Consider the following 21,237-nt stretch of genomic DNA (forward strand, 5'->3'; position numbering starts at 1 on the left):
AAATATTCTCTGAGTGAGTAGCAGACACACATTAGGCCGTTGTCATAGTCATTCTGTATATGTGCTGATTATAAAACTACAATTACACCTCCAGTTGATACTACTACTTCCAAATTCCTCATAGAAGAGTATCTGCAAATACATGTTTGTAAGTCAGAAAAATAAATCTATTCATTTACTCTTTTTCCATTCATCAATTCTCTCTTGCGAGGCTTGGGTGAAGGGTCTGATTGTCCAGTTCGTACTTCCATTAAGGTCTTAATCTGCAAGTACTTTGTTTACATTCTTCCAAGATGGAAACTAAACTGAAGTAGAACCTCCAAAAATTGTAGTTTTATAATTAAACTATTAGCCTCTCTGTTTGTTTACTAAATTCTAATGATGTTGCCAAGAGACAAATTAGAAAGAGAAAACAGCCAGTTTGAGAATTATCTTGCTCAGAGGTGTTGCCTGGCTAAGAAAAAAACTGTGATAGATAAAAATGGGATATAAATATTTGTTGGATTACTTTAAAGCAACTCTCTATGATTCAACATTTGTTGAAATCTACGGTGCCTGACTGCATTTAAAATGTATTTATTTATTTCTGTAAATTCAAATCAATTCAAGGTTTGGTTGGATGGTTAAAACAGTCTCTAACAATTTCAAAACATATTCTGCTTTGCTCTTATTGTTGCCAAAGTACATGGGTGTGGTTACATTATCAGGGATTATGACAAATTATGTAAAAGAATATTGAAAATGAAGTACCTGAGCTTAGACCAATAAAAGAGATTTCTTAGCAGACACAGACATTCTTAATGCTAATTTACTATAAAAAATAATGTGATTGTGCTGCCATTATCACTATTTTGAGGTCATATTTTAATGTTCAGTTATTAAATCTTTAAAGATATGAGAAAACTATTTATTTTGTAATTATCATTGTTCCTAGATGATTTGTTATTTGTGAACTCTTAATTCATATTTTGTATTGTTCTTCCTCCCTGCAAAAAAAAATCACAAAATTCTAAGAGATAGAATAATCTCTGCTTATTTTTAGTGTCTCATTTGTATATTTTAAAGTAGGTTGCATTAAATTTTATTTGCATGAAAATGTATAATTATAAATACCAATAAAATGTGGTTTATTCATAGCCAGAATGAAAAATTTGTTCCCAAACACTTTTTTAAATGTTGCTTCTCCTCCTCAATCTGTATTTAATGCTTTCCTCTCTCTTTTTCCTATTCGTAGGTCAATGGGACAGAAATTGAATATGAATTTGAAGAAATTACACTGGAGAGGGTAAGAAACTAATTCAAAGCCCTAATTTTGCATTCCACATTCTAGGTACTCATTGGTTGCCTTGTGAAATTATACAGTGATGTACTATAAACTGGAAGTTTCCCACAGGACTCAAAATGGGAATATTAGTGAAATGCTTGCAGTAGAGAGAATGAGACAGCAGCCAAATAACCAAAATGTTCAGTATACAAAGTGCATTGCTTGAATTTAGAAAAATGAATGGAAAAAAAACAGAAATATATCATGAGCTTATATAGTACTTTACTCTTAATATTTTCATTCTTAGTGTTTTGGCCACACATTCCTCAGACATGTTGCAAGATCTTCTCATTTATGTGATGTTGATATTATCAGAACTAGTAATCATGCATATTTTATTTAGCTTTAAAAAGAGTAATGAATATTAAAACCACCCCATTGGGAAAAAAAACAACCTTGGAGAGCTGTTCAAATATGTTGGAAGGACCTTGAAAGAGGTTCCCATTAAAGGAAATTTGGTGCAAATCAAGCCTAATATATCTAGATATTTTACAAAACAATAAAAATTAAAGGGCATCCAGAGGGAAAAAAAGTGATCAAAAATAATTAACCGGACACTCACCATTAAAGGAAAGCAAATAAACATGAAAACCTATTCACCCTCATTAAGAACCAAGGAAAGACAAGGAGAGTAAACAGATTTTGTCTGTAACTGGCAAAAATTATGAAGAGTTGTTAATATCCAATGAATGAGCCTAGAAATTAATGCAATACTAAAGACCAAATTGAAAGTAAGAATCAAAAGCCTTGAAAATGGGCACCTTTGGATCCACAAATTATATTGATAGGAATGTACAAACACAAGAATGCTTTTATCATATCGGTATTGTTTATAATAGTGAAGCCTGGAAAGAGTGTTTAAAATGTTATTATATACCCATATAATATAAATAAATTTTACTTAAATATTAAGAAAAATATTTAATTACAAGAATATGAGGTCTGTCTAGATATAGTATCAAGTTTAAAAATCAAGTTTTAAAATATAATCTAATAAAACACAGAGCTACATAATATGCACATATAAACACCTAAATAAAATATGGAAGGATATACACCAAAATGTTAAAAGTGGTTGCATATTGTTAAGAATTTAGGGGTAATTTTCAGTTTCATCTTCTTATTTATCTTTATTTCCTAAACCTTTTATTATAAACATATCATATACTAATAAGAAGAAATAAAATATATTTTTCTATAAGCCCTCATTTAAGTATGAATTAAAATTCTAGGCCTACACTTTGAAATTATATCATCTTTTTAATTTACTGCTTATTCACTTTCGGAGTCAGGGAATTTCTCATTTTCCACCCAATTTTTATTAACTCTGAGTGGTTTTAAAAGAAAGTTTACATTGAAAGTTAAGTGTTTGACAGATGGGATCTTTAATACTTCCATTATGAACTTTGATAAAATGTTAATGGCATGTTAAATAGAGAAAAGTGAAGCTTATGGTAAATTATGCCAAGTGAAAAAAATAACACTTCTAAATCACTAAACTCTGCAAGGCTGGCTAGCTGATATTTGGGGTTCAGTGCAAATGAAAATGGGGAGCCCTTCTAAATACAGGACCTGTGCAACTGAACAGGTCCCACCTGCAAAGCCAGCTCTTCTGATTTTCCCCCACACTATACACATAAGTAACTTGTCTAGAACATCATTTGTTTAGCCAGGTTTTATTGATTTAAAAAAAAAAAGGAGTTAATTAGTGTAAGAGAGAGCATTCAGTAGGAGTCAGGTAATTGTGGATTCTGATGCTTCTTGCTTCCTGATCTTGAGCCTGGCATCTCACCTCCCTCACTTCCTGCACTCTGGTTCCCAGTCATATTGTGAATCTTGCCACTACTGCAAAGCCTCTATGTCAAGCATAATCTTCTCTGAGCAGTACTTCTTCTGTGTACCTGTCATTTATTGTACCCCTCTTCAAAAGTCCTTCAACTCCTATTGGGACTTTAAACCAATTTCACTATTTCCCTTTGTTTTCATGCTTATTTATGCCCTCCCTTCTCTCCTCACCCATCAGATACTAATGTTAGTTTGTTCACTACCCTAACTTTTCCTCTCTTAGACCCTTAACTTTTTGGTTTGTTTGTTTCCTTTTTGCTCCCTTTTGGTGCTCAGCCAGCAAAACCCCAGCCCTGGTTAACTTACTATGGTTAACTGGTCACCTTATTCATTCCATGCCAACACCTGACTAACTGGACAAGGCTGGAGAAACACTCGCTCATCTCATTTTAAAATTTTTAGCGTGTACTCAGTGCATTCTCAAAGACTCCTGGCAATTCTTATACATTTCTCCAGTGGGGGAAACATTTTCTTATTCACTGAGACAACATAATATCTTATCATCTCTTCAAATTTACACACACAAACAAAGCCTCTCTCCCATATCTTCATTTTTAACTGTTAAATTCCCTTCATTTTCCTTGAAAAAATTCAAGCAGTCAAGTGAAAACCTCTTCACTTTCCTACCATCGGTTCTGCTAGAGTATTCTCCCTAGTTGGTGAGGGAATTTTTCATCCTTTCCAAGATTCTTCAATAACTCTTCACTTATGATAACCCAAACTCTGTACTCTCTTGTTCATTAAATGATTTTGTTTCTGTATATCTTTTCTCTGTTCTGCAATATCAGTTTCTTTCTTTTTCCCAAATACATTTAATACAGACAGACAGACACACACACACACACACACATAGCAGGGAAACATTGGGTCAAGTGACACTTGTGTGTGTGTGTGTGTGTGTGTGTGTATCTATTTCTTAACCCAATATTTCCCTGCTATCATTGTCTCATTATCTTGTTTTACCAAAATTCTAGGAAGTATTGCATATTCATTAACGCCCCTTTATTACATAATTTTCTTATTTTAACCTATATTATGTTTTCATCTCAACAATCATCTTAAAATTCTCTATCAAAGTTATGGCAGGTTCCATTTTGCTATGTCAAAGCATCAGTCCTGACGTTTCAGGAATATTGGATGCAGCTGCCACTGCTTCCTTTATCAAAGATGTCAATTTTTTAATTTTCAACAAATTATGCTCCTGTGCTCTCACTACCTTATTGTCTAACCTTTTATTTGTCTCCTTACTGGCTCTTCTATAAATGTTGGATTATTTCGGATAGCCAGTGAACAGACCTCTTCTTAACCTCTCCTCTAGATTCATGGCTTTAAATATTACCTATCAATGGACAGCTCCCAAACCTGAAGCCAGGACCTCTCCACTAAATTCAGTGTGCATAGCTAACTGTCCAGCTGGCATCTCAGCATCCCTGCTCCTTCTCCCTCAGAGCCAAAGCTGCTTGTACCATAATATTCCTCATCTTAGCTAATTGGTTCTATAATTTTCCTTATTATCAAGTCAAAACAGTCCTAAAGGCTTACTTAATTACTGTTTTTTTTTTCTCAGCATCATCAGCAAGTCCTCGTCGAGCTTCCCTAAAAATATATTTCAAAGTCAATCAAATGTTACCACCTGCTCTGCTGAATCTGAGTCCAAACCTGTATCATTCCATGGCTGAACCACTGAAATAGCTTTCCCTTTCACCACACTGTGTTCCTCCAAGTAACCAAAGTAATATTTTTCAAAATATAAAGCAAGCCATATCATTTTTATTCTTAAAATCTTCCAAAAGGTGAGAATCACACCTTTTCTCCTCACCCACAAACCTTACACAATATCAGCCCTGCTCCTCTCTCCAATATCATATCCTCACATTTCACACATTTCATTCTAGCCACACTGACCTTGATTTTCCTCAAAAAATCCAATCTGTTCCCACCTAAAGATCTTTATGATTGTGATTCTATCTGTGTGGAGAAATCTTCCTTAGGTCTTTACATGATTGTTCTTTTCGTCATTTAAATACCTGCTCAGATGTTACCTCCTCAGAAAAATTTTGAAGTTTGTATGTCCACCTTATTTATGTTAGTAGCAATATTCCCATCACTCTTTTTCCTAATCCACAGCTCTGTCATTGTTTAGTTGCATTTATTATCATCTGAAATTTACATTATTTATTTGGTGACTTTGTTAATGTCTGTCTCTTCATTAGTATGTGTGTGTGTGTGTGTGTGTGTGTGTGTGTGTATATATATATATATATATATATATATATATATATATATATATATATAGTTTCTATATTTAGTCTGCCTGGAATATTGTCTGGAATGTAATATATACTCAATGAAAATTTGGCATGTGTATGGGTTATGCCTGGCTTTACCGCTGGAAGAAAATGCAGTACATACATGTGGCCTGGATTGAATTCAGATTTTAAAAACTGGCTCTACCCCTTTATGGTCAAGTGACTTTGAACTGCTTACTTAACCTCTCTGGATCTCAATTTTCACATCTGGGAATGAATATAAAGTTTTGTAATTACCTCATAGGGACCTTGTTATGAAATAATAAATTAATTTAAAGGTTAGAACAGCATGCATAGTTATTCTTAATATTTCCTTTGGTTCACATGACCGTTTCAAAAGCATTATTCATTGGTATCATCGTGGAAACTTATTAAAAACCTATCTTCCCAGTTTCAATGAGCCATTTACATTATACTAACAAGAACTTCTTTTATGATCTGCTTTGTTGTTGTTGTTACATTGCTAGATGTCAGTCATCCAGAGGTAAAGAATTTATGGTCCTTGCACTATGCATTTACAGCTTATATTTTTTCTATATTTAATCTCTATAACATTTAATTTAGTAATGAACTGATCACATTTAATAACATCCCTGTGCAGTGGATCTTGCAAATTCCATTTTACATAGTAGGATGCTGAGGCTCAGACATTAAATCACCTGTCATTACAAAAATCAGACAAAAATCAGGGAATAAAGGTCTTAGAATGTGTGAGGAATCGAGTTAGGATTTTAGTTCCACATCCAACAGAGACTAGAATCTAAGCTCATTATCACTGAGATAAGACTTCCCTCAAACTTAAGCTCAAATCTCATCTCTTCCAATAAACTTTTGACTTCCCCCTCTTGGACAGGGTGCTTCTTTAAAAACTAACATAGGTAAAAAACTTACCATATTAAATGATGAATAATTCTGTCTCTTCCAGTGAATTTCTTGAAGGGGATTTTGTTGTGTTCTCTGTTTACCAGGATGACATGGAAAGGGGAAAAGTCATTTGGCAATTTGAGGACAAGTTGGTGAATCCCTTCTACAGCAGCTTTGTCTAGTGTATCAACCATCTGCCACAATAGCAAACCCTACAAATGTCTTACATATATTGATTTTGCAAGCATTCAATAAATCTGGGTACACACAGCCCGTGTTTCATATAATGTTACAGCCTTATAGAGGACACAGAGAAGTAAATAGGCAAAAACCATGAAGAACAGAGTACTGTGGATTTCTGGCCCAGATTGAGCACATCCCTGAGGTTCTACATATCAGTAGGCTTATGAAAGATGAGAGGAAACTAGCCGTATAAAAAAGAGTGGAAGAAGGCTTCTTGGTCAGGGAGTAGTGCATGCAAATGTTCAAAAACTCATGGAAACTTAACATGTTCAAGTAGTTAGTGACTGCACTTCAAGCTATGATGTAGGACTCAGAGACCAGGCTGGAGAGATGGTGAGGGCAGAGAACATGAATGCCTCCAATAACATACAAAAAGATTTAAACATAAATCTTATTCTAAAGGCAATATGAGACCTCGAAGAATTTTAAGCATGAAAGTGACATAATCCCACTTGTGTTTTACAAAGATCACTTTGGCTGTAATATTGGGTATACATGTTATACGATTCAGAAGAGGATACAGGTATGCCTTTTCAGAAACAAAATTAATAGCTAAATTCATCCGATAGTAATGTCGAAGGGATAATTTAAAACATATTAGGACCAGTGTTTTATAAAATAGGAAAATGCAAAAGAAAGGAGTAATCAAAGATGCCTAGAGTAAAACCCAACAAACTCCTTTCATTAACACAATCTGAACTGCTCAGCACGGACATCTGTGTTATTTGAAGCCTTCCTGAGCTCTTCTGGGTTTGTCTGGCATTAGCAAAGGTAGATTAGTAAATCCCATGCCTCTGAGTGATTCATCAGTTCTCCTTGCATGAAATTAGTAGACTCTGTCCCCCAACATGATCTGTATCATGAGAAGCTGGTTGACCAGCATGGATAATAGATTCATCTTATCTACAAAAACCCTAGCAGCAAGCATGACCACAATTTAGCAAAGATGTTGAAGTGAATGTCTATCACTTCCTATAACTCCCCTTTGTCTCCAGCCCTATTAAAAAAGGAATATTTGAAGTGCTTTCCTAACAGATATAGAATGTATGTATGGACATGTGGTACTACTTGAATGTTCTGTCTGACAAGTCAGAGATATTCCTTTTAGACTAACAACAACAACAAAAAATCAAAGATCTAAGTCATTTTCCCAAGTATAAATCATCAATTTTTGTGAGCTGTTATTTCACCTATTCAAAAATAAGTAGATTTATTTTGGAATTTAGGAAGCAGAGAAAAATGGCCATTTATTCAATCTTGAAAATTTCTACAGATGAAGCAAGCTTGGTGGTTAAGGAGGTTAACATGGGAATTTAGTGGGCCTCCAGGTAAGAAGTGAGCCATTAAAGTTGTCAAATGGTGGCCTCTCCAGCTTCATCCAGATATTCAGTTAGTTAGAATGTCATTGAATGACTGATTCTCTTCGGCTGAATTCTTTTATCTCATATTGTTGATTGTTGTGAAATGTCTGAAACTCAAATACCGTTAAGGATCTATTACTTCAAATGATGCAGAGAAAGATTTTTGGTCTCTAAACTTCTCATTTGGGGATAACTTTAGCAATTTTCAATCAATTGTAACAGGAATAAATTCCAGAGTCCAAGTTAATATTTGATGAGGTTATATAATCAGCCATAGCAAATCTTATTCTAGTTTAGTTAAATAATTTTTGATATTGTATAACTTTCCAGCTAAACTCCAAAGTTTATGTATGTCTAATTATTAGTGTGTATTTTAAGTATGTTTGAAAAATATATACATTTATTATATTTAAATACATAAATATAACCCAAACATACATGTACATTAAACACAAATTGACAAACTATGTGTGAATTTTGATCAGTTTTCTTGTCTTTGGCTGAAAATATTGCAAGATTTGTAGAACAAAGGTAGGCCTGTATAAGCAGGAGCAATAAGTACAGTCTTTGAATTCAGACAGACTGTTTTGAATCCAGGATTAGTCACTTCCTATGGGACCTCAAGCAAGTTACTTCATCTATTAAAGGCTTTAGTGTTCTTCCCAACCTGTGGTTTACTAATATGTACCTCATAGTGTTGTGGTTAAAAGTAGAAATAACATACGCAAATTACCTAAAAGTTTCCTGTAACATCCCAGACTTTTATACACATGCACATTTCTGTAGGCCCTATTTTTTTTGGAAGATGTCATTTTCAGAATAACTTCATGTTTTCACTCTGCATCTCAGTCAAGTGACAGGTACATACTCTGCTTTGCGTTGTGTGTGTGTACATGTATATAATCCTTATATTTGTAGTAAGTTATTAGCTTCTTCATTGATCTTAATATATGTATAACCCATTATCAATATGTTTTATAATTATGTTAAGTATATAAATGGAATCTTTTGAGTTTACAGCTATAACTTCTATAACTGCCTAGCACTATTTGAAGCTTTTCTTTTTGTTAATTCTTAAGAGTTTAGTTCCAGGTTAGACAAACAGTTATAACATTGTGTTTTCTTTTTGGTAGCTTCAAACTATGATATTGTAATAATTCCCACTTCCAGTCTTTCATATGATGTAGTGAGCAGTATTGTTTTGTTTGTGCATTAAAGAGTGTTCTTCCTTTTGAAGAACGTCTTCTTCCTTTGGGAAACTGCTCTTCTCTCCATGCCAAATGTGTTATTTTCAGGAAGACTGGCAGTCACAGCACTCCTGGTCACAAAGTTGAATTGCCTCAATCTACTCATTGGAATTACCTGGAAAGCTGGTAAAAACTAATACATCTGGGCACATGTAGACCAAATGATTCTGAATCTCAAGGGTTAGAGCATGGAAGAAAGCTTTTGCATCTAAAACTTTGTGAGTGTTGTTGATGCAGTTTAGGAGCTGACACTTGAGCAAATCCAAGCCAATCAAAGTGTCTATTCTTCAGGATTTTCTATACAGCAATATAGGGCAGACAGGAGTAGCATTTCTTTTATGCAATAAAGTATGAAGTAGAAGGCAGAAAAGTAGCTGTTACGAGGAACTCTTGCTTGGTGGCAAGACAAGGTTTCCTGCAAAGAAAGCCAGAGATAAGAAATGAGAAAAGGAATAAAAAGAAAGAATTAGAAGCACCCAATTCCTATGCTAGACCATGCAAAGAAACAACTAGATAGTACCCCATTTCCTGTAACTACATGACTCTTCCCTTTAATTTTTCTAATAGCCAGACTAAGTTCAAGTCTAGCATTTGTAACTTACCAATGGTGACCTCATACAAACATCTTGGAGTTTAATTTTAGCTAATTGCTTTTCTGAAGTTATTGGATTGTTCATGTCCTAGGCTTATGTAGCCACAACTGGTTCTCAAAATAAGTGTTGTCTGCTATGGTTTCTATGTTGAGTGTCCCCTACAGGTGCATGTGTTAAGTTTGGTCTCCAGGATGGCATCATTGGGAGGTGGCATAACCTTTACAAGGTAGGGCTTGATGGAAAGTCCTACACACATTGAAGGTGGGCTCTTGGAAGGAGTTTATGTGCAACCTCTTAATAGTTCCCCTTGAACACTCTAAGATTGTTGTAAAGGGAGCATATATGATCCTGCCCATTCATTCTCTTTTCTCTCTGCTTCTATTGGACACCTGATTGTTTGCTCCGGTATGTACTCACACCATGATTGCCACCATCTGCAGCCCTTATTAAAGATCAAACCAATGCTGACATCTACACCCACCCTACTCAATCTTGGATTTTGAACTTTCAAAACTGCAAGCTAAATAAACCTATTCTCTTTATGAACTAGTTGCTTCTGATGTTTCATTGCAATAGCACAAAGCTGACTATTTCACCTTGCTTACATTATTTGCCTTTTCTAAATCCTACTTACACTTCTTACTATAGAGATAAGATTATAAAACACAGCTCTAGAACAGGATTGGCAGATTGCAGAAAACCTTAATACCTCAAGGTTTACACATACAGTCTCCTTTAAAGTAACCTGTTACTGTGTCCCAACTCCCAAGAATAAAAAAAAAAAGCAATAAAAAGAATGACAGATGAAAAAAAAATGACTAGTGACAGGTCTATGAATTCAGGTTTCCACTGTCTAAAAACCTTTATGATTTGGGAATCAGCAGGCTTTTGTATGTGTAGGAAATCTTTTACAGTGTTAACCATTGAACTCAGATGTCAGAGAAAAAAAATGGGTGTTAGAAATATAGTTTACAGACATTTGTAGGGTTGTGAATCTAACTTTTCCTTAGATGTAAGCATCAAAGTCTCAGGATTGAGGAGTGCCTTGTAAACACACCCCAAAGAGCTGATTTAGATGAATCAGCACAAAATGCACATAAACTGAAATTCAGCTGCTAACTCCAGCCTTCTCCATTTTTTCTCAATAAACTAGCTGAGTTATCTTCCTTGTCCTACCCCACAAACCTCTGTCTCCAGGTTATTAACAAAGCTGTCTTTAGTTCATTAATCTGAACTTTACTACCCTCACATCATCTAAAAGAGCTGATATATTTTCTTCTGTGCATCACTTTTTATGACATCTTTCTTTGATGTATTTCCTGATCATCACCAGCATATCTAATGCTTACATAGTGATATTTCTAAAACTAACAGCTTCTAGACAAAATCTACAATGGAAAGAAATTTAGATTGTTTTCTCTTGCTATAACAGAATACCACAGACTTGGAAATTTATGTGGTAAAGAAGTTTATTTGGCTCACAGTTCTGGAAGTTGGGGTGTCCAAGAGCATGGTGTTGGCTTCTTGTCAGGGTTTTTGTGCTATATTATAACATGGCTGAAGGGAAGGTGAGCATGCATGAGACCAGGGCAAGAAGGGGCTCGACTTAAAAGAAATCCACTCTTGTGATAGCTAATCCACTCCTTCAATAAGCATAAGGGCTGTATGTTCATAATCTAATCACTCTTAATGGTCCTAACTCTTAATACTGGTGCAATGGCATTTAAATTTCAACACAAGTTTTGGAGGGTATACTCAAGTCCCAGCAAAGAACTTGCATGGAAATGACAAAACTCTGTCACCCACTAGCTGAATTTTCTAATCAGGGGAAATCTATTTCCATGACATATTAACAAGGTGTGGAGGGTTATGGAGGTTTAATCTAAGGTGTCCTTAGATTTCAGGATTGCCATAGAGGTACTGGATCCTGAGGATAATAGAAATAGCAAAGATCTAGGGAGTGATACAGAAAGAGGTCCAGCAGTCATACTTACTAGATTGTAGGTCTTCAAAAATGGTAAAAGCTGGGGATTTTGTTATTTTCATCTGCATAAAACCCTAGCTGCTATAACTGTATTTTTCTGTAATTCAACTAGTTAGCTAGCAGGAAGTAAAATCTCAGTCATTCCTAGCATATTTCTTCCCAACCGCTTCAACCATATCCACAATTATTTCACAGTTCTATGTCTTTACTCAGCGATGACACAGTCCACAAGTTGTTTGGTCATCTCTCTTCACAGGTACCTGCTGCAACATCCAATGCCCCTCTCTGAGTTGTCCCTTCTAGTCTACAAGTGTCTACTACATCTAGTGGGCATTTGTCATTATCTCCACATTTCATTCTTCCCATCATGTTTCTAAGTGCCTCTAGAATTTGGTTCAAATGTCTGCCCCCACACAACCCCTGTGCTTTGTTAGCAGCTAGCATGACTGTGAACTCCAGCAGTGAGTCCTTATTGATTTAGATCAATTTGCACATCCCACTCTCCTGGACTCTATCAGTGATGGATGAGCAACCTGATCCAATACAATCAGAGTGAATTCCATGGTTCTTACTTAACTTTGAGTCAGAAGCCCATCTCCTTCTTTGGGCATGAAATAAGGAAGCCTGTAACTGGGATATCAGCTCAAAGCCTTATAAAACTGTAGAGGTTTCCTGGTTCCTAATGAAGCCAGCATTTTAGATGGCGGAGCAGATAAATTGTATGTGGAAAGTCTTAGTAATAACTTGAGATCATGAACAAAACTATCTCTGAAACCCTTCTTCTGAGTTTTTTTTTTTTAAGTAAATAGTTAATACCTTTTATTGTGTTAGCTAGTTTAAATTGGCACTTTTATTATTTACAACTAAATGAAACCCTGGGACATTTCAAGTTATGAAATTCTTTATGAGATTGTTCAGGGTCCCAACTTCTTAGACTTGCCTTCACATATTCATCTCTGAATATTATTTTCTTTCTTATTCCATTTCAAGAGACTCTCCCCCCTGCTCTACCCTACCCCTCACTTGAGAAATATTTTATTCTCTCCTTCACAAAGACTTCCTACCTCTGTAGAGGACTCCTCTTCTTCCTTTCACCTCCTCCACAAAACCTTTAATTTCTCCTAAGGGCTTAGCTTTTTGAAAACAAAAGCAAGGAAGTCTTTGTGGGCTGCTTCTGAGTTCAACCCTGCCTCCTCTGACCTCCCCCTGCAATAAACACCTATTTCAGGTGGGGATAAAGGAAAAGGAAAAACACAAGCAGAGAAAAATAAAAACACTAGTGTCTCAATATACTGCCAGACTATACAGAGACGCATAGTAGAAAAAACTTACAGTAATTTCAAGTGTTTGAGGCATTGTTTGAATTTATACTTTTAAAAGCTTGAATTTATACTTTTAAAAGCTTGAATTTTAGTCATTTACCTTAATGAGCTTGATGCATTTTTAATCTTTCAAATTATCCTTTGGAGAAAAGGAATGCACATATGTATTATGAAAATGTTCATAGGCATCAGAATTTATATCATGTGTTACCTGATTTTAAAATTTAAAATATTTGATCTTTTTAGATTCAGCTTAAATTAAAGAATGCACATTTAATTATTAAGAAGAATTTGATGTTACTTTGTATTTAATTCAGGATCACTAGTCAAGTTTATTGATCCTAAAATTGCTCTTCACCCCATTACCATTTTTATCTAACCAGTGTCAATTTATTGTACAAAATCTGAGATACTACCTCTTCTTGAAAAGCCTTGTCAAATCCCCCCAGAGTTAGCATTTCCATCTTCTGTCTTCTTGTCATTTGTGTTTGAACTGTATATACCTTTTGTATGCTCACAAAAAATTGAGAACCGTGTTTCATTTACCATATATCCCTAGCACCTGGCATAGGGTAGATGTTCAATGTTGAATTGAGATTCTGGGAAAGCATTACATAGTCATAGAATAGATTACTCAAAAGTTCAGTGACCTATCAGATCACACATTTATATTTTTTCCGATTTTATTTATTCAAGGGTAGAGTCTGACTATCTTAGCCAGAGTTCTCTAGAAAAAATATAACTGATAGATAGATACAGGGCAGGGATTTAATATGAGAATTGTTTCAATGCTTCTGAAGACCAAGAAGTTACATGATGCTCTGCTCTCTGCAAGCTAGAGATACAGGAAAGTCAGTAATATAATTCAGTCCAAGTTCAAAGCCAAAGGCCTATGAAGGAAAATGGGGAAGAGGGAGTTACATTCCAGAGACAAAGGCCCCAGAAACCTGGGGCTTTGATATCTCAGGGAAAGAAAAGGTACCCATTTTATTTACCTCCAGAACACAAAGGGTGTTTACCCTTTCTCTGTCCTTTTCTTCTTTCCAGACCCTCAACAAATTGGATGTTCCCAATTGTGTCAGTCAAGACACTTCTTTACTCAGTCTACTAATTCAAATACTAATTCCTTCCAGAAACACCCTCACGGACATACCCAGAAAGAATGTTTTATCAGATATCTGGGTATCCCTTAACCCAGTCAATTTGGCACATAAAATGAACTATCACACTGACCAGGACTTCATCCTGATGTGTTCACATCTGTAAATCACAACTGCAAATTGAGATTTATCCCTGGAGTTGACACCAAAACCTTTCTTCACATAGCACTAGCCAAATAAAATCACCTTTCTACCTGGAGTCAGGAAAGTGACAAGCAAGAAATACTTGTGGTAAAACAAAAATGACCAATGTGAAAGTTAAGTACACAAGTCCCAGGTGACAGTGATGGGTTCAGTGCTATCCTTACCCAAGAATCACTGAACTATGATTAGAAAACCAGTGTTAACAGAGGTTAATGATATGTCCAAGGTCATGAGGCAAAAACAGGTGAATTCTTTCCACTATGATTCATTTTTTTCTCTAAAATCTGGCCACTAGGTTGGGGATATAGCTCAGTTGGTAGAGTGCTTGCCTTGCATGCACAAGGCCCTGGGTTCAATCCCCAGCACCACCACCAAAAAAAAAAAAAAAAAAAAAAAAAAAATCTGGCCACTTTCTTCAAGAATCTCACATTTAAGTGAGAAAGAACCTGTTGTCATCTTAATATCCAATCAGATTAAAATATGGCCCAATAAAACCAATGTAACTAAGTAGGTTTATCACTACTCAACATGAGCCCAGAATTTAAATAAATCCTTTGAGGGGACACTTGCATCCACTAATAGAATGTTAACTAACATGGCTCTTGTTCATTTGGATTTTAGCTACATTAAAGGATAATTAGGAGTCTAAAACTTCAAGGCCCTAAATGGCTAAAATGATTCTTACTTTAATCCTTTTCATTTGACATTTTATATCTGGTTTGTTGTTAATCATTAGATGAATCCCATTTAGTCTTCTAGTAAGAGATATAGATAAAGACTAATTTTCCCTCCCAATGTGTCTATCCAAATGTACATAATACATATATCCAAATGTATACATAAATGTATAAATATGTATATATTTATAAACACATTATACACAGATAAATATTTCCATTCATATGCTTTATAATAAACATTGTTATGTGTACTTTATATACATTTTGTATTTTACATTATATACACATTTCTTTCATATAATTGATATTTATTCTTGTATTTATGTGTGTCCTAAGATAGATAATAAATCCATAGATAAGAAGAAAAAAAGACTATTCTTCATTAGTCGAGGCCAGTGCTCAGTGCTACCCTTTCCAGTGCTGGCAGCAGTATTAGCTGCAACAATTAAGTATATAAAGCTTAATCATTTATTGAAGGTTGAACCTTATATGTAAATCGTTCAACAAGGGCTGTCTCATATCTTGACAATAAGTCTATTGCATAAGCTTAGAACCACTACTTTACTTCTTTAAATAAGTTAAGACTTTTGTCCAAACTAGTGTGTGGCAGAGCTATTTAGATGCCATCTGGAGGCATGGAGAATATGAAGAACATTTTTGGAATAAAATTTTTATTTTCTGACCAGGTGTGGTATGCTCAGATTGCCTTTAGGTCTTCAGTACATTTATCAAAAGGAAAACTAAGCCAAATGGCAAAGAATCTTCAGTTAGCATTGGAAAGAAGAAATAAGCATCAAGGAAAAGAAAATTAGTAGGTGGTTAGAGATATACTTATTTCTGTTTAAGATTATTTCTTAACATTCATGAAATAAACTGTACTCTTCCCCCACCATCTACTTAACTTTTCTCAAAACTCACTAATATCACTCTAACTCTAGGTGAAAATAACAAGAAACATGATATCACATTTGTATTTTTAGCATTTTTCTAACTCATAAAAAGAATACAGTTATAACAGTATTCCAGTTATGTTTTAGAAGTTTTCAAATGAAAATATAGTTTCTCAAACTTAAAATTGGTAAGATTGCAAGCTCTATTATGATGTTCAATGTTATTGTTTAATTCAGGTGATATAATGTATATTGTATGATACATCTCATTTTAATATTACTTCATTACTTTCAAATTATTTTTCTGATATTTCATCCACCTCATGAAAAGGAAAATAAAACATGGTGTTCCTCATTTTTTCAAATGAGGAAATGAACACTCACTAGTGTTCACAAGAGTTTCCCAAGATCACTCAATACATAGCAAAAGCCATTTTAAATTCACATCTTTTTCTTACAATCTCAGTCATTTTTTACTCTCTTGCTTTTTTGTTTTTTGGCTTTACTTTAATACTAAAAAAATCCAAATAATCACCTTACTCAAAACTAACTAAAAATCTAAAACTGCAGTCAATAGTTGGGCATGGTGGCACATGCCTGTAATCCCATGACTTGGAAGGCTAAGGCAAGAGGATGACGAGTTCAAAGCCAGCCTCAGCAAAAGCGAGGTGAGACCCTATCTCTAAATATAATACAAAATAGGGCTGGGGATGTGGCTCAGTTGCTGAGTGCCCCTGAATTCAAACCCGGTACCCCCAAAATAAATAAAAAAAAAATTAAAAATGCAGTCAATAATGTCTCATTCAAACAAAGTTGAAATCAGAAGCAACAGTCCCTCATAACAAATTATACTTTAACATGCCCCTCAGATCATTTAAACTTGCATTTTAAAAAGCAACTATCATAAATGTTCAGGAGAATGAGAGATAGTTACACATACAAAATTTTCATTTTGTTTAAAATTTGCTTCCATTTTATGATTTGAGGTGTTGCATGGAAATTCCAAACTGATCCATCATGATGTAAAATTTACAATATGGTTCAAATGTAACAGTGCAGAATTGAATATGGAGGCATGCATAATAACCTTCCTCTTAGAAATCTGGAGGAGTTGTAATTTCAAATTTTTTGTGCAATTAGATTAAATCATAATGCAACAGTAAAAAAAAAAAATTCATTTTGTATCTCCAGAAAGAGAGACCCTTTAACCCTCTTGACATTGGCTATCTTTGTCTTTCCTTACAATGATTATAATTTTTTCTGGTAATTTCTACTAAACTATTTTTACCAATATAATGAAGTATTTTTAGTGTATGTATCCTGAAATCAAATTATATGTTTAATGATTTAACACTTAATAGTTTTATGAATGTGAGTAACTTTCTCCACCCCCTATCTGTGTGTGTATGTGTGTGTGTGTGTGTTCTACTGAGTGGGGTGACAATAATGTACACTTGTGGAGTGGTTTTGAGGACCAGATGCATTCATTAGTATAAAGCATTTCAAATATGCCTGACTCTATTAAGCATTTTTCGAGCATTAATTATCAGTATCATCATTGTTACTAGATTAGGTGATCTTTAGGTGATGGGCATTGAGAGAGTATGTCCGCTTTCTCCCTTGAATCTTTCTAGAGAATCTTTCCCCAACCCATTAATTATTTCCCCTGTGGATTGTCTCCTCCCTTTGGCAATGTTCTTGATTATTATTCCTTCTCTAAACATTTTCTCTCATTCTAGATGTGCTTTGAATGCCCTCTGTGGTGCCTGGAGTTCATGGTTTGTTCAATCAACAAGCATGAATAGGTCACCTTTCCTGGGACGGGTATATATATATATATATATATATATATATATATATATATATATATATATAATTAGGTAGTGAAATAATGATATCTGCTTTCAGATAGCTGAAGAGTTAGAAAGAAAGATAAATGTGAATAAGAGTCCTTACTGCAGAAGTATCTATCATTGAGTGCCTACTAGGCTTTATCTCCAAAACTATTCCATGTGATAAGCCTGAAAACAAAAGAGAAAATGTCCTTTCTTACTCATTTTGTCATACTAGAACAAAAATCCAAGCCTCTACATTGGCCAGTTAATAAAATGAATGTTTTTAATCCAATGTAGGTTTCTCTGTGCCTGCATTCAATGATAAAATATACAAGAAACAAAATATTTTGCAAGGAATATTTATTACTGCATCAAGACTGAATTGATGCTAGTGTTATTTAACCACCTGCTCACCAAGCTTGTTTACTTTAGGGACAGGCTGTTTTCAACCTGGGCTGTTTGGGTAGAAAGAACAACACATGCTTTTCAGCACAGTCTATCATGTTTGGTGGGGCCTCAAGGATGCTCCTAGGTGAACTGACCAAATGCTTTGCCCAACACTTTCAGATGCAGTTGAAATGCATCACACTGCTCTACCTGCAAGCTACACATCACTCAGACCTGGTTGTTCTTCTGATGATAAGGGATTTAATATGTATACATTTGTTCCTTGGTATGTGCAGGGTATTGGTTCCAGGAATCCTACAGATAGCAAAATTCATGATGTTCGAGTCCCTTATTTAAAATGGCACAGTCTTTTCATATGACCAGCACACATTCTCCTAAATACTTTAAATCATCTCTATATTAGTTATGGTACCTAATACAATGTTAAATAAATTGATGTATCATATTGTTTAGGGAATGATTACAAAAAAAAAAAAAAGGTACATGTTAGGTACGGAGGCATTTTTTTTCCTGAATGTTTTTGATCCACCGTTGGGTGAATTTATGGATGAGGAACCCTCAGATACAAAAAGATGACAGTATTCTGGAAATCTGAAATTTATTGTTAAATTTATTGTATTACCTTCTGTAATCCTCCTTGCAACAACTTCCTAAATTATCAAGTCTACCTTGTAAAATGAGGCATTGAGTGATTAAGTGACTTACAGGAGTTTGCACAGCTAGGTATTGACAGATCTGAGGTTTGAACTGAGCCTGGGTCAAATGTAGATTTTACAAAGAACTGCCTGCTGTGCAGTTTTAGCATTTCTCTGTCCACTTTGTCAAGGCAGGCTGTGCTATTTCACAGAGCATTGTGCTTTTCCCTTTGGAAAGCTCAGCATTTGAATGGCTGATCTAGGGATTCTTGCCTCTGGTTTCCAAGGGGATGTTTCTCAACTTGAACACTTGAGTCTGCATTTGTGCTCAGTGGGGAAGGAAGTGTAATGATATTAAATGAAGGCAACCCTGACTGTGAAATCAGTTATTTTTCAAATCTCAGGGTTATTGAATTAATAAATTAGTCTTAGAAGGCTGTGTATCATTCTTGGAATCCTGAGAAGGGAAATTGAATATTAACCCAGTTCACATTCATAATGCACAATTTATAGCCACAAGCAGACAGAGCCATATGGTGGAGACATTCTTTCATTCTTTCAGATTATTTTACATTGGGTGATCCTTATACAGCAGGTCTCCTAAGTGACTTATCCTGTGTGATCAAAATCGTGAAACATCTGTTGATAATAACTTTGAGAACAAATTGGTACTTCCCAAACCTGTTTGAATTATACCAAAAAAAAAAAAATGTCTACTTTAATAATGAATACAAAGTGTGCAGATAGCATTTGAAACACACACGCAAACTTGTTCATTATCACCTCAAAATTACACTGGCTAGCACTGCTGAAATCTCATTCAGAGAAAACTCAGCTCCTTTGTGAAAATGTGGGACTATTTTTTCTTTTCAATTGTAGAAACATGGTTGCTAGTTCTTAAAAATCCAGAAAAGGAGATTAAATAACCATACTTTTGCTGTTACATATGAAGCATGTCAAAGCTGAATAGTTTCAAAACCTCAGGAGAGAGTTGAGCCTTCTTAACATTTATAAGCCACTACTGAATTGCCAGGGCCCAGTTCACCACAGAATTTTCTGGCCATCTGGTAAGCTGCCACAGACTACAGGGTTGCAGCCAAAGACATACTCTACACCAGAAAGTCTGTGATTCTCATCACAAACTCCCTTTTGACTGGCTTGGCACCATGGTCTGTTGAGGATGAGCCTGTGGAATACTATGTAGTATTTTTATTTCTGCTGTGGCTCCTCCTTTCAGTTGTGTATTCATCATGAGGTCCCCCTGGGCAGTAAGGATTCCAAAAGAAAAATGCAGTGAGATATTTCCATCTCCTGCTCTGGATGAGTGGAGTAAGCATAATAGATCTTTTTACTCCCCACAATTTTAATCTTTCATTTTATTGAGCCCAAATGAAAGTGCACTAAGTTTTAAAAAGTGCTATTGCCCACTTCCCATGCCACGTGGAAGACTCAGGAGACTTGGCCTTGACTATACACACAAATTAACTTTTAGCCAACTGCAGAGTTCCTGACCCAGGGTTTCCTGTCATGTGTTAGTGACAAATCTCTGTTCTAGTCAGTTGCCCCCTATTTATTTTTTCCCTTACTTGCTTACTATTGATTTTTTTCTACTCTGCAAAGCCATATCTTTCACTTCTTTAGAAAATCATCTACTAAATGGACTGAATAGTTTTAATTTGTCACTTCCTTATAACACAGTTATAATGATTATAGTAATGATAGCTTCAAAGTAGTCGAGATATGCTGGAGCCTCCTCACACCAATTTTATTTAAACTCTATAACAAACTAGCAATTAGGTTTTTATTATCCTCATTTTAAAATATTAGAAAACTGAAGGTTGTAAGAGTTAAGTAAGCTAAATTTCAAGGATCCTGAACTCAGTCCTATTTTGATTTTTCCATACCCTATTTCTTATTATAAATGGTAGTTTTTACTAATTCCGTATACAGATGAAAAAGCTGAGGTTTAGAAAGTTAAGTATCTTACCCAGTGTATTGGGCTTATGTGAAAATACCAGGTATAGAGAAAAATCGTGCAATTATGTCAATCTAGAGTACTCTTCCTTCTTGCTTATTCTCCCCTTAGCATCACCATCTGTTTAACCAGAAAGCAATCCTCACTGATCACATGCAGTTAGCCACTGAATTCTGTCAATTGCATGTTTCTAATCTCTTTCCTGTCCCACCTACTTTTCCCAGGTGGACAATGCACTTCAGGCTATCATCAGGTCTCATCAGGATTACATCAACCGGCTAACTAGAAATCCAGCCCAGTGTATAACACACTTAACCAAAATAAAACATGACTTCGATACTCATAACTCCACATTGATTTTTAGGGGAAAAATCCGCCTTCTGGGTGTAGTACCTAAGGCATAATGTAGTCTACTCTC

The 21,237-nt window shown here is 35.0% G+C and overlaps 1 protein-coding gene and 1 non-coding gene across 24 annotated transcripts in view; both read left to right on the forward strand.

The window, feature by feature from the left end:
• The window catches only part of Dlg2 (discs large MAGUK scaffold protein 2), a 2,050,987-nt gene that overhangs the window by 1,396,262 nt on the left and 633,488 nt on the right, over positions 1-21,237 (forward strand). For all 23 annotated transcript variants that reach the window (XM_058577380.1, XM_058577376.1, XM_058577381.1 and 20 more), the window contains one exon: positions 1,235-1,285. In XM_058577380.1, the coding sequence (XP_058433363.1) occupies positions 1,235-1,285 (51 nt within the window). The remainder of the gene's footprint in view (positions 1-1,234; positions 1,286-21,237) is intronic.
• On the forward strand, positions 14,695-14,767 carry Trnaa-ugc (transfer RNA alanine (anticodon UGC)). The gene has a single exon. It is a non-coding gene; the product is annotated as a tRNA-Ala (tRNA).

This window comes from Marmota monax, unplaced genomic scaffold (genome assembly GCF_021218885.2).
Source record: "Marmota monax isolate L192 unplaced genomic scaffold, Marmota_monax_Labrador192_F-V1.1 WCK01_AAM20220418_F8-fsc00096, whole genome shotgun sequence".
Lineage (NCBI taxonomy): Eukaryota > Metazoa > Chordata > Mammalia > Rodentia > Sciuridae > Marmota > Marmota monax.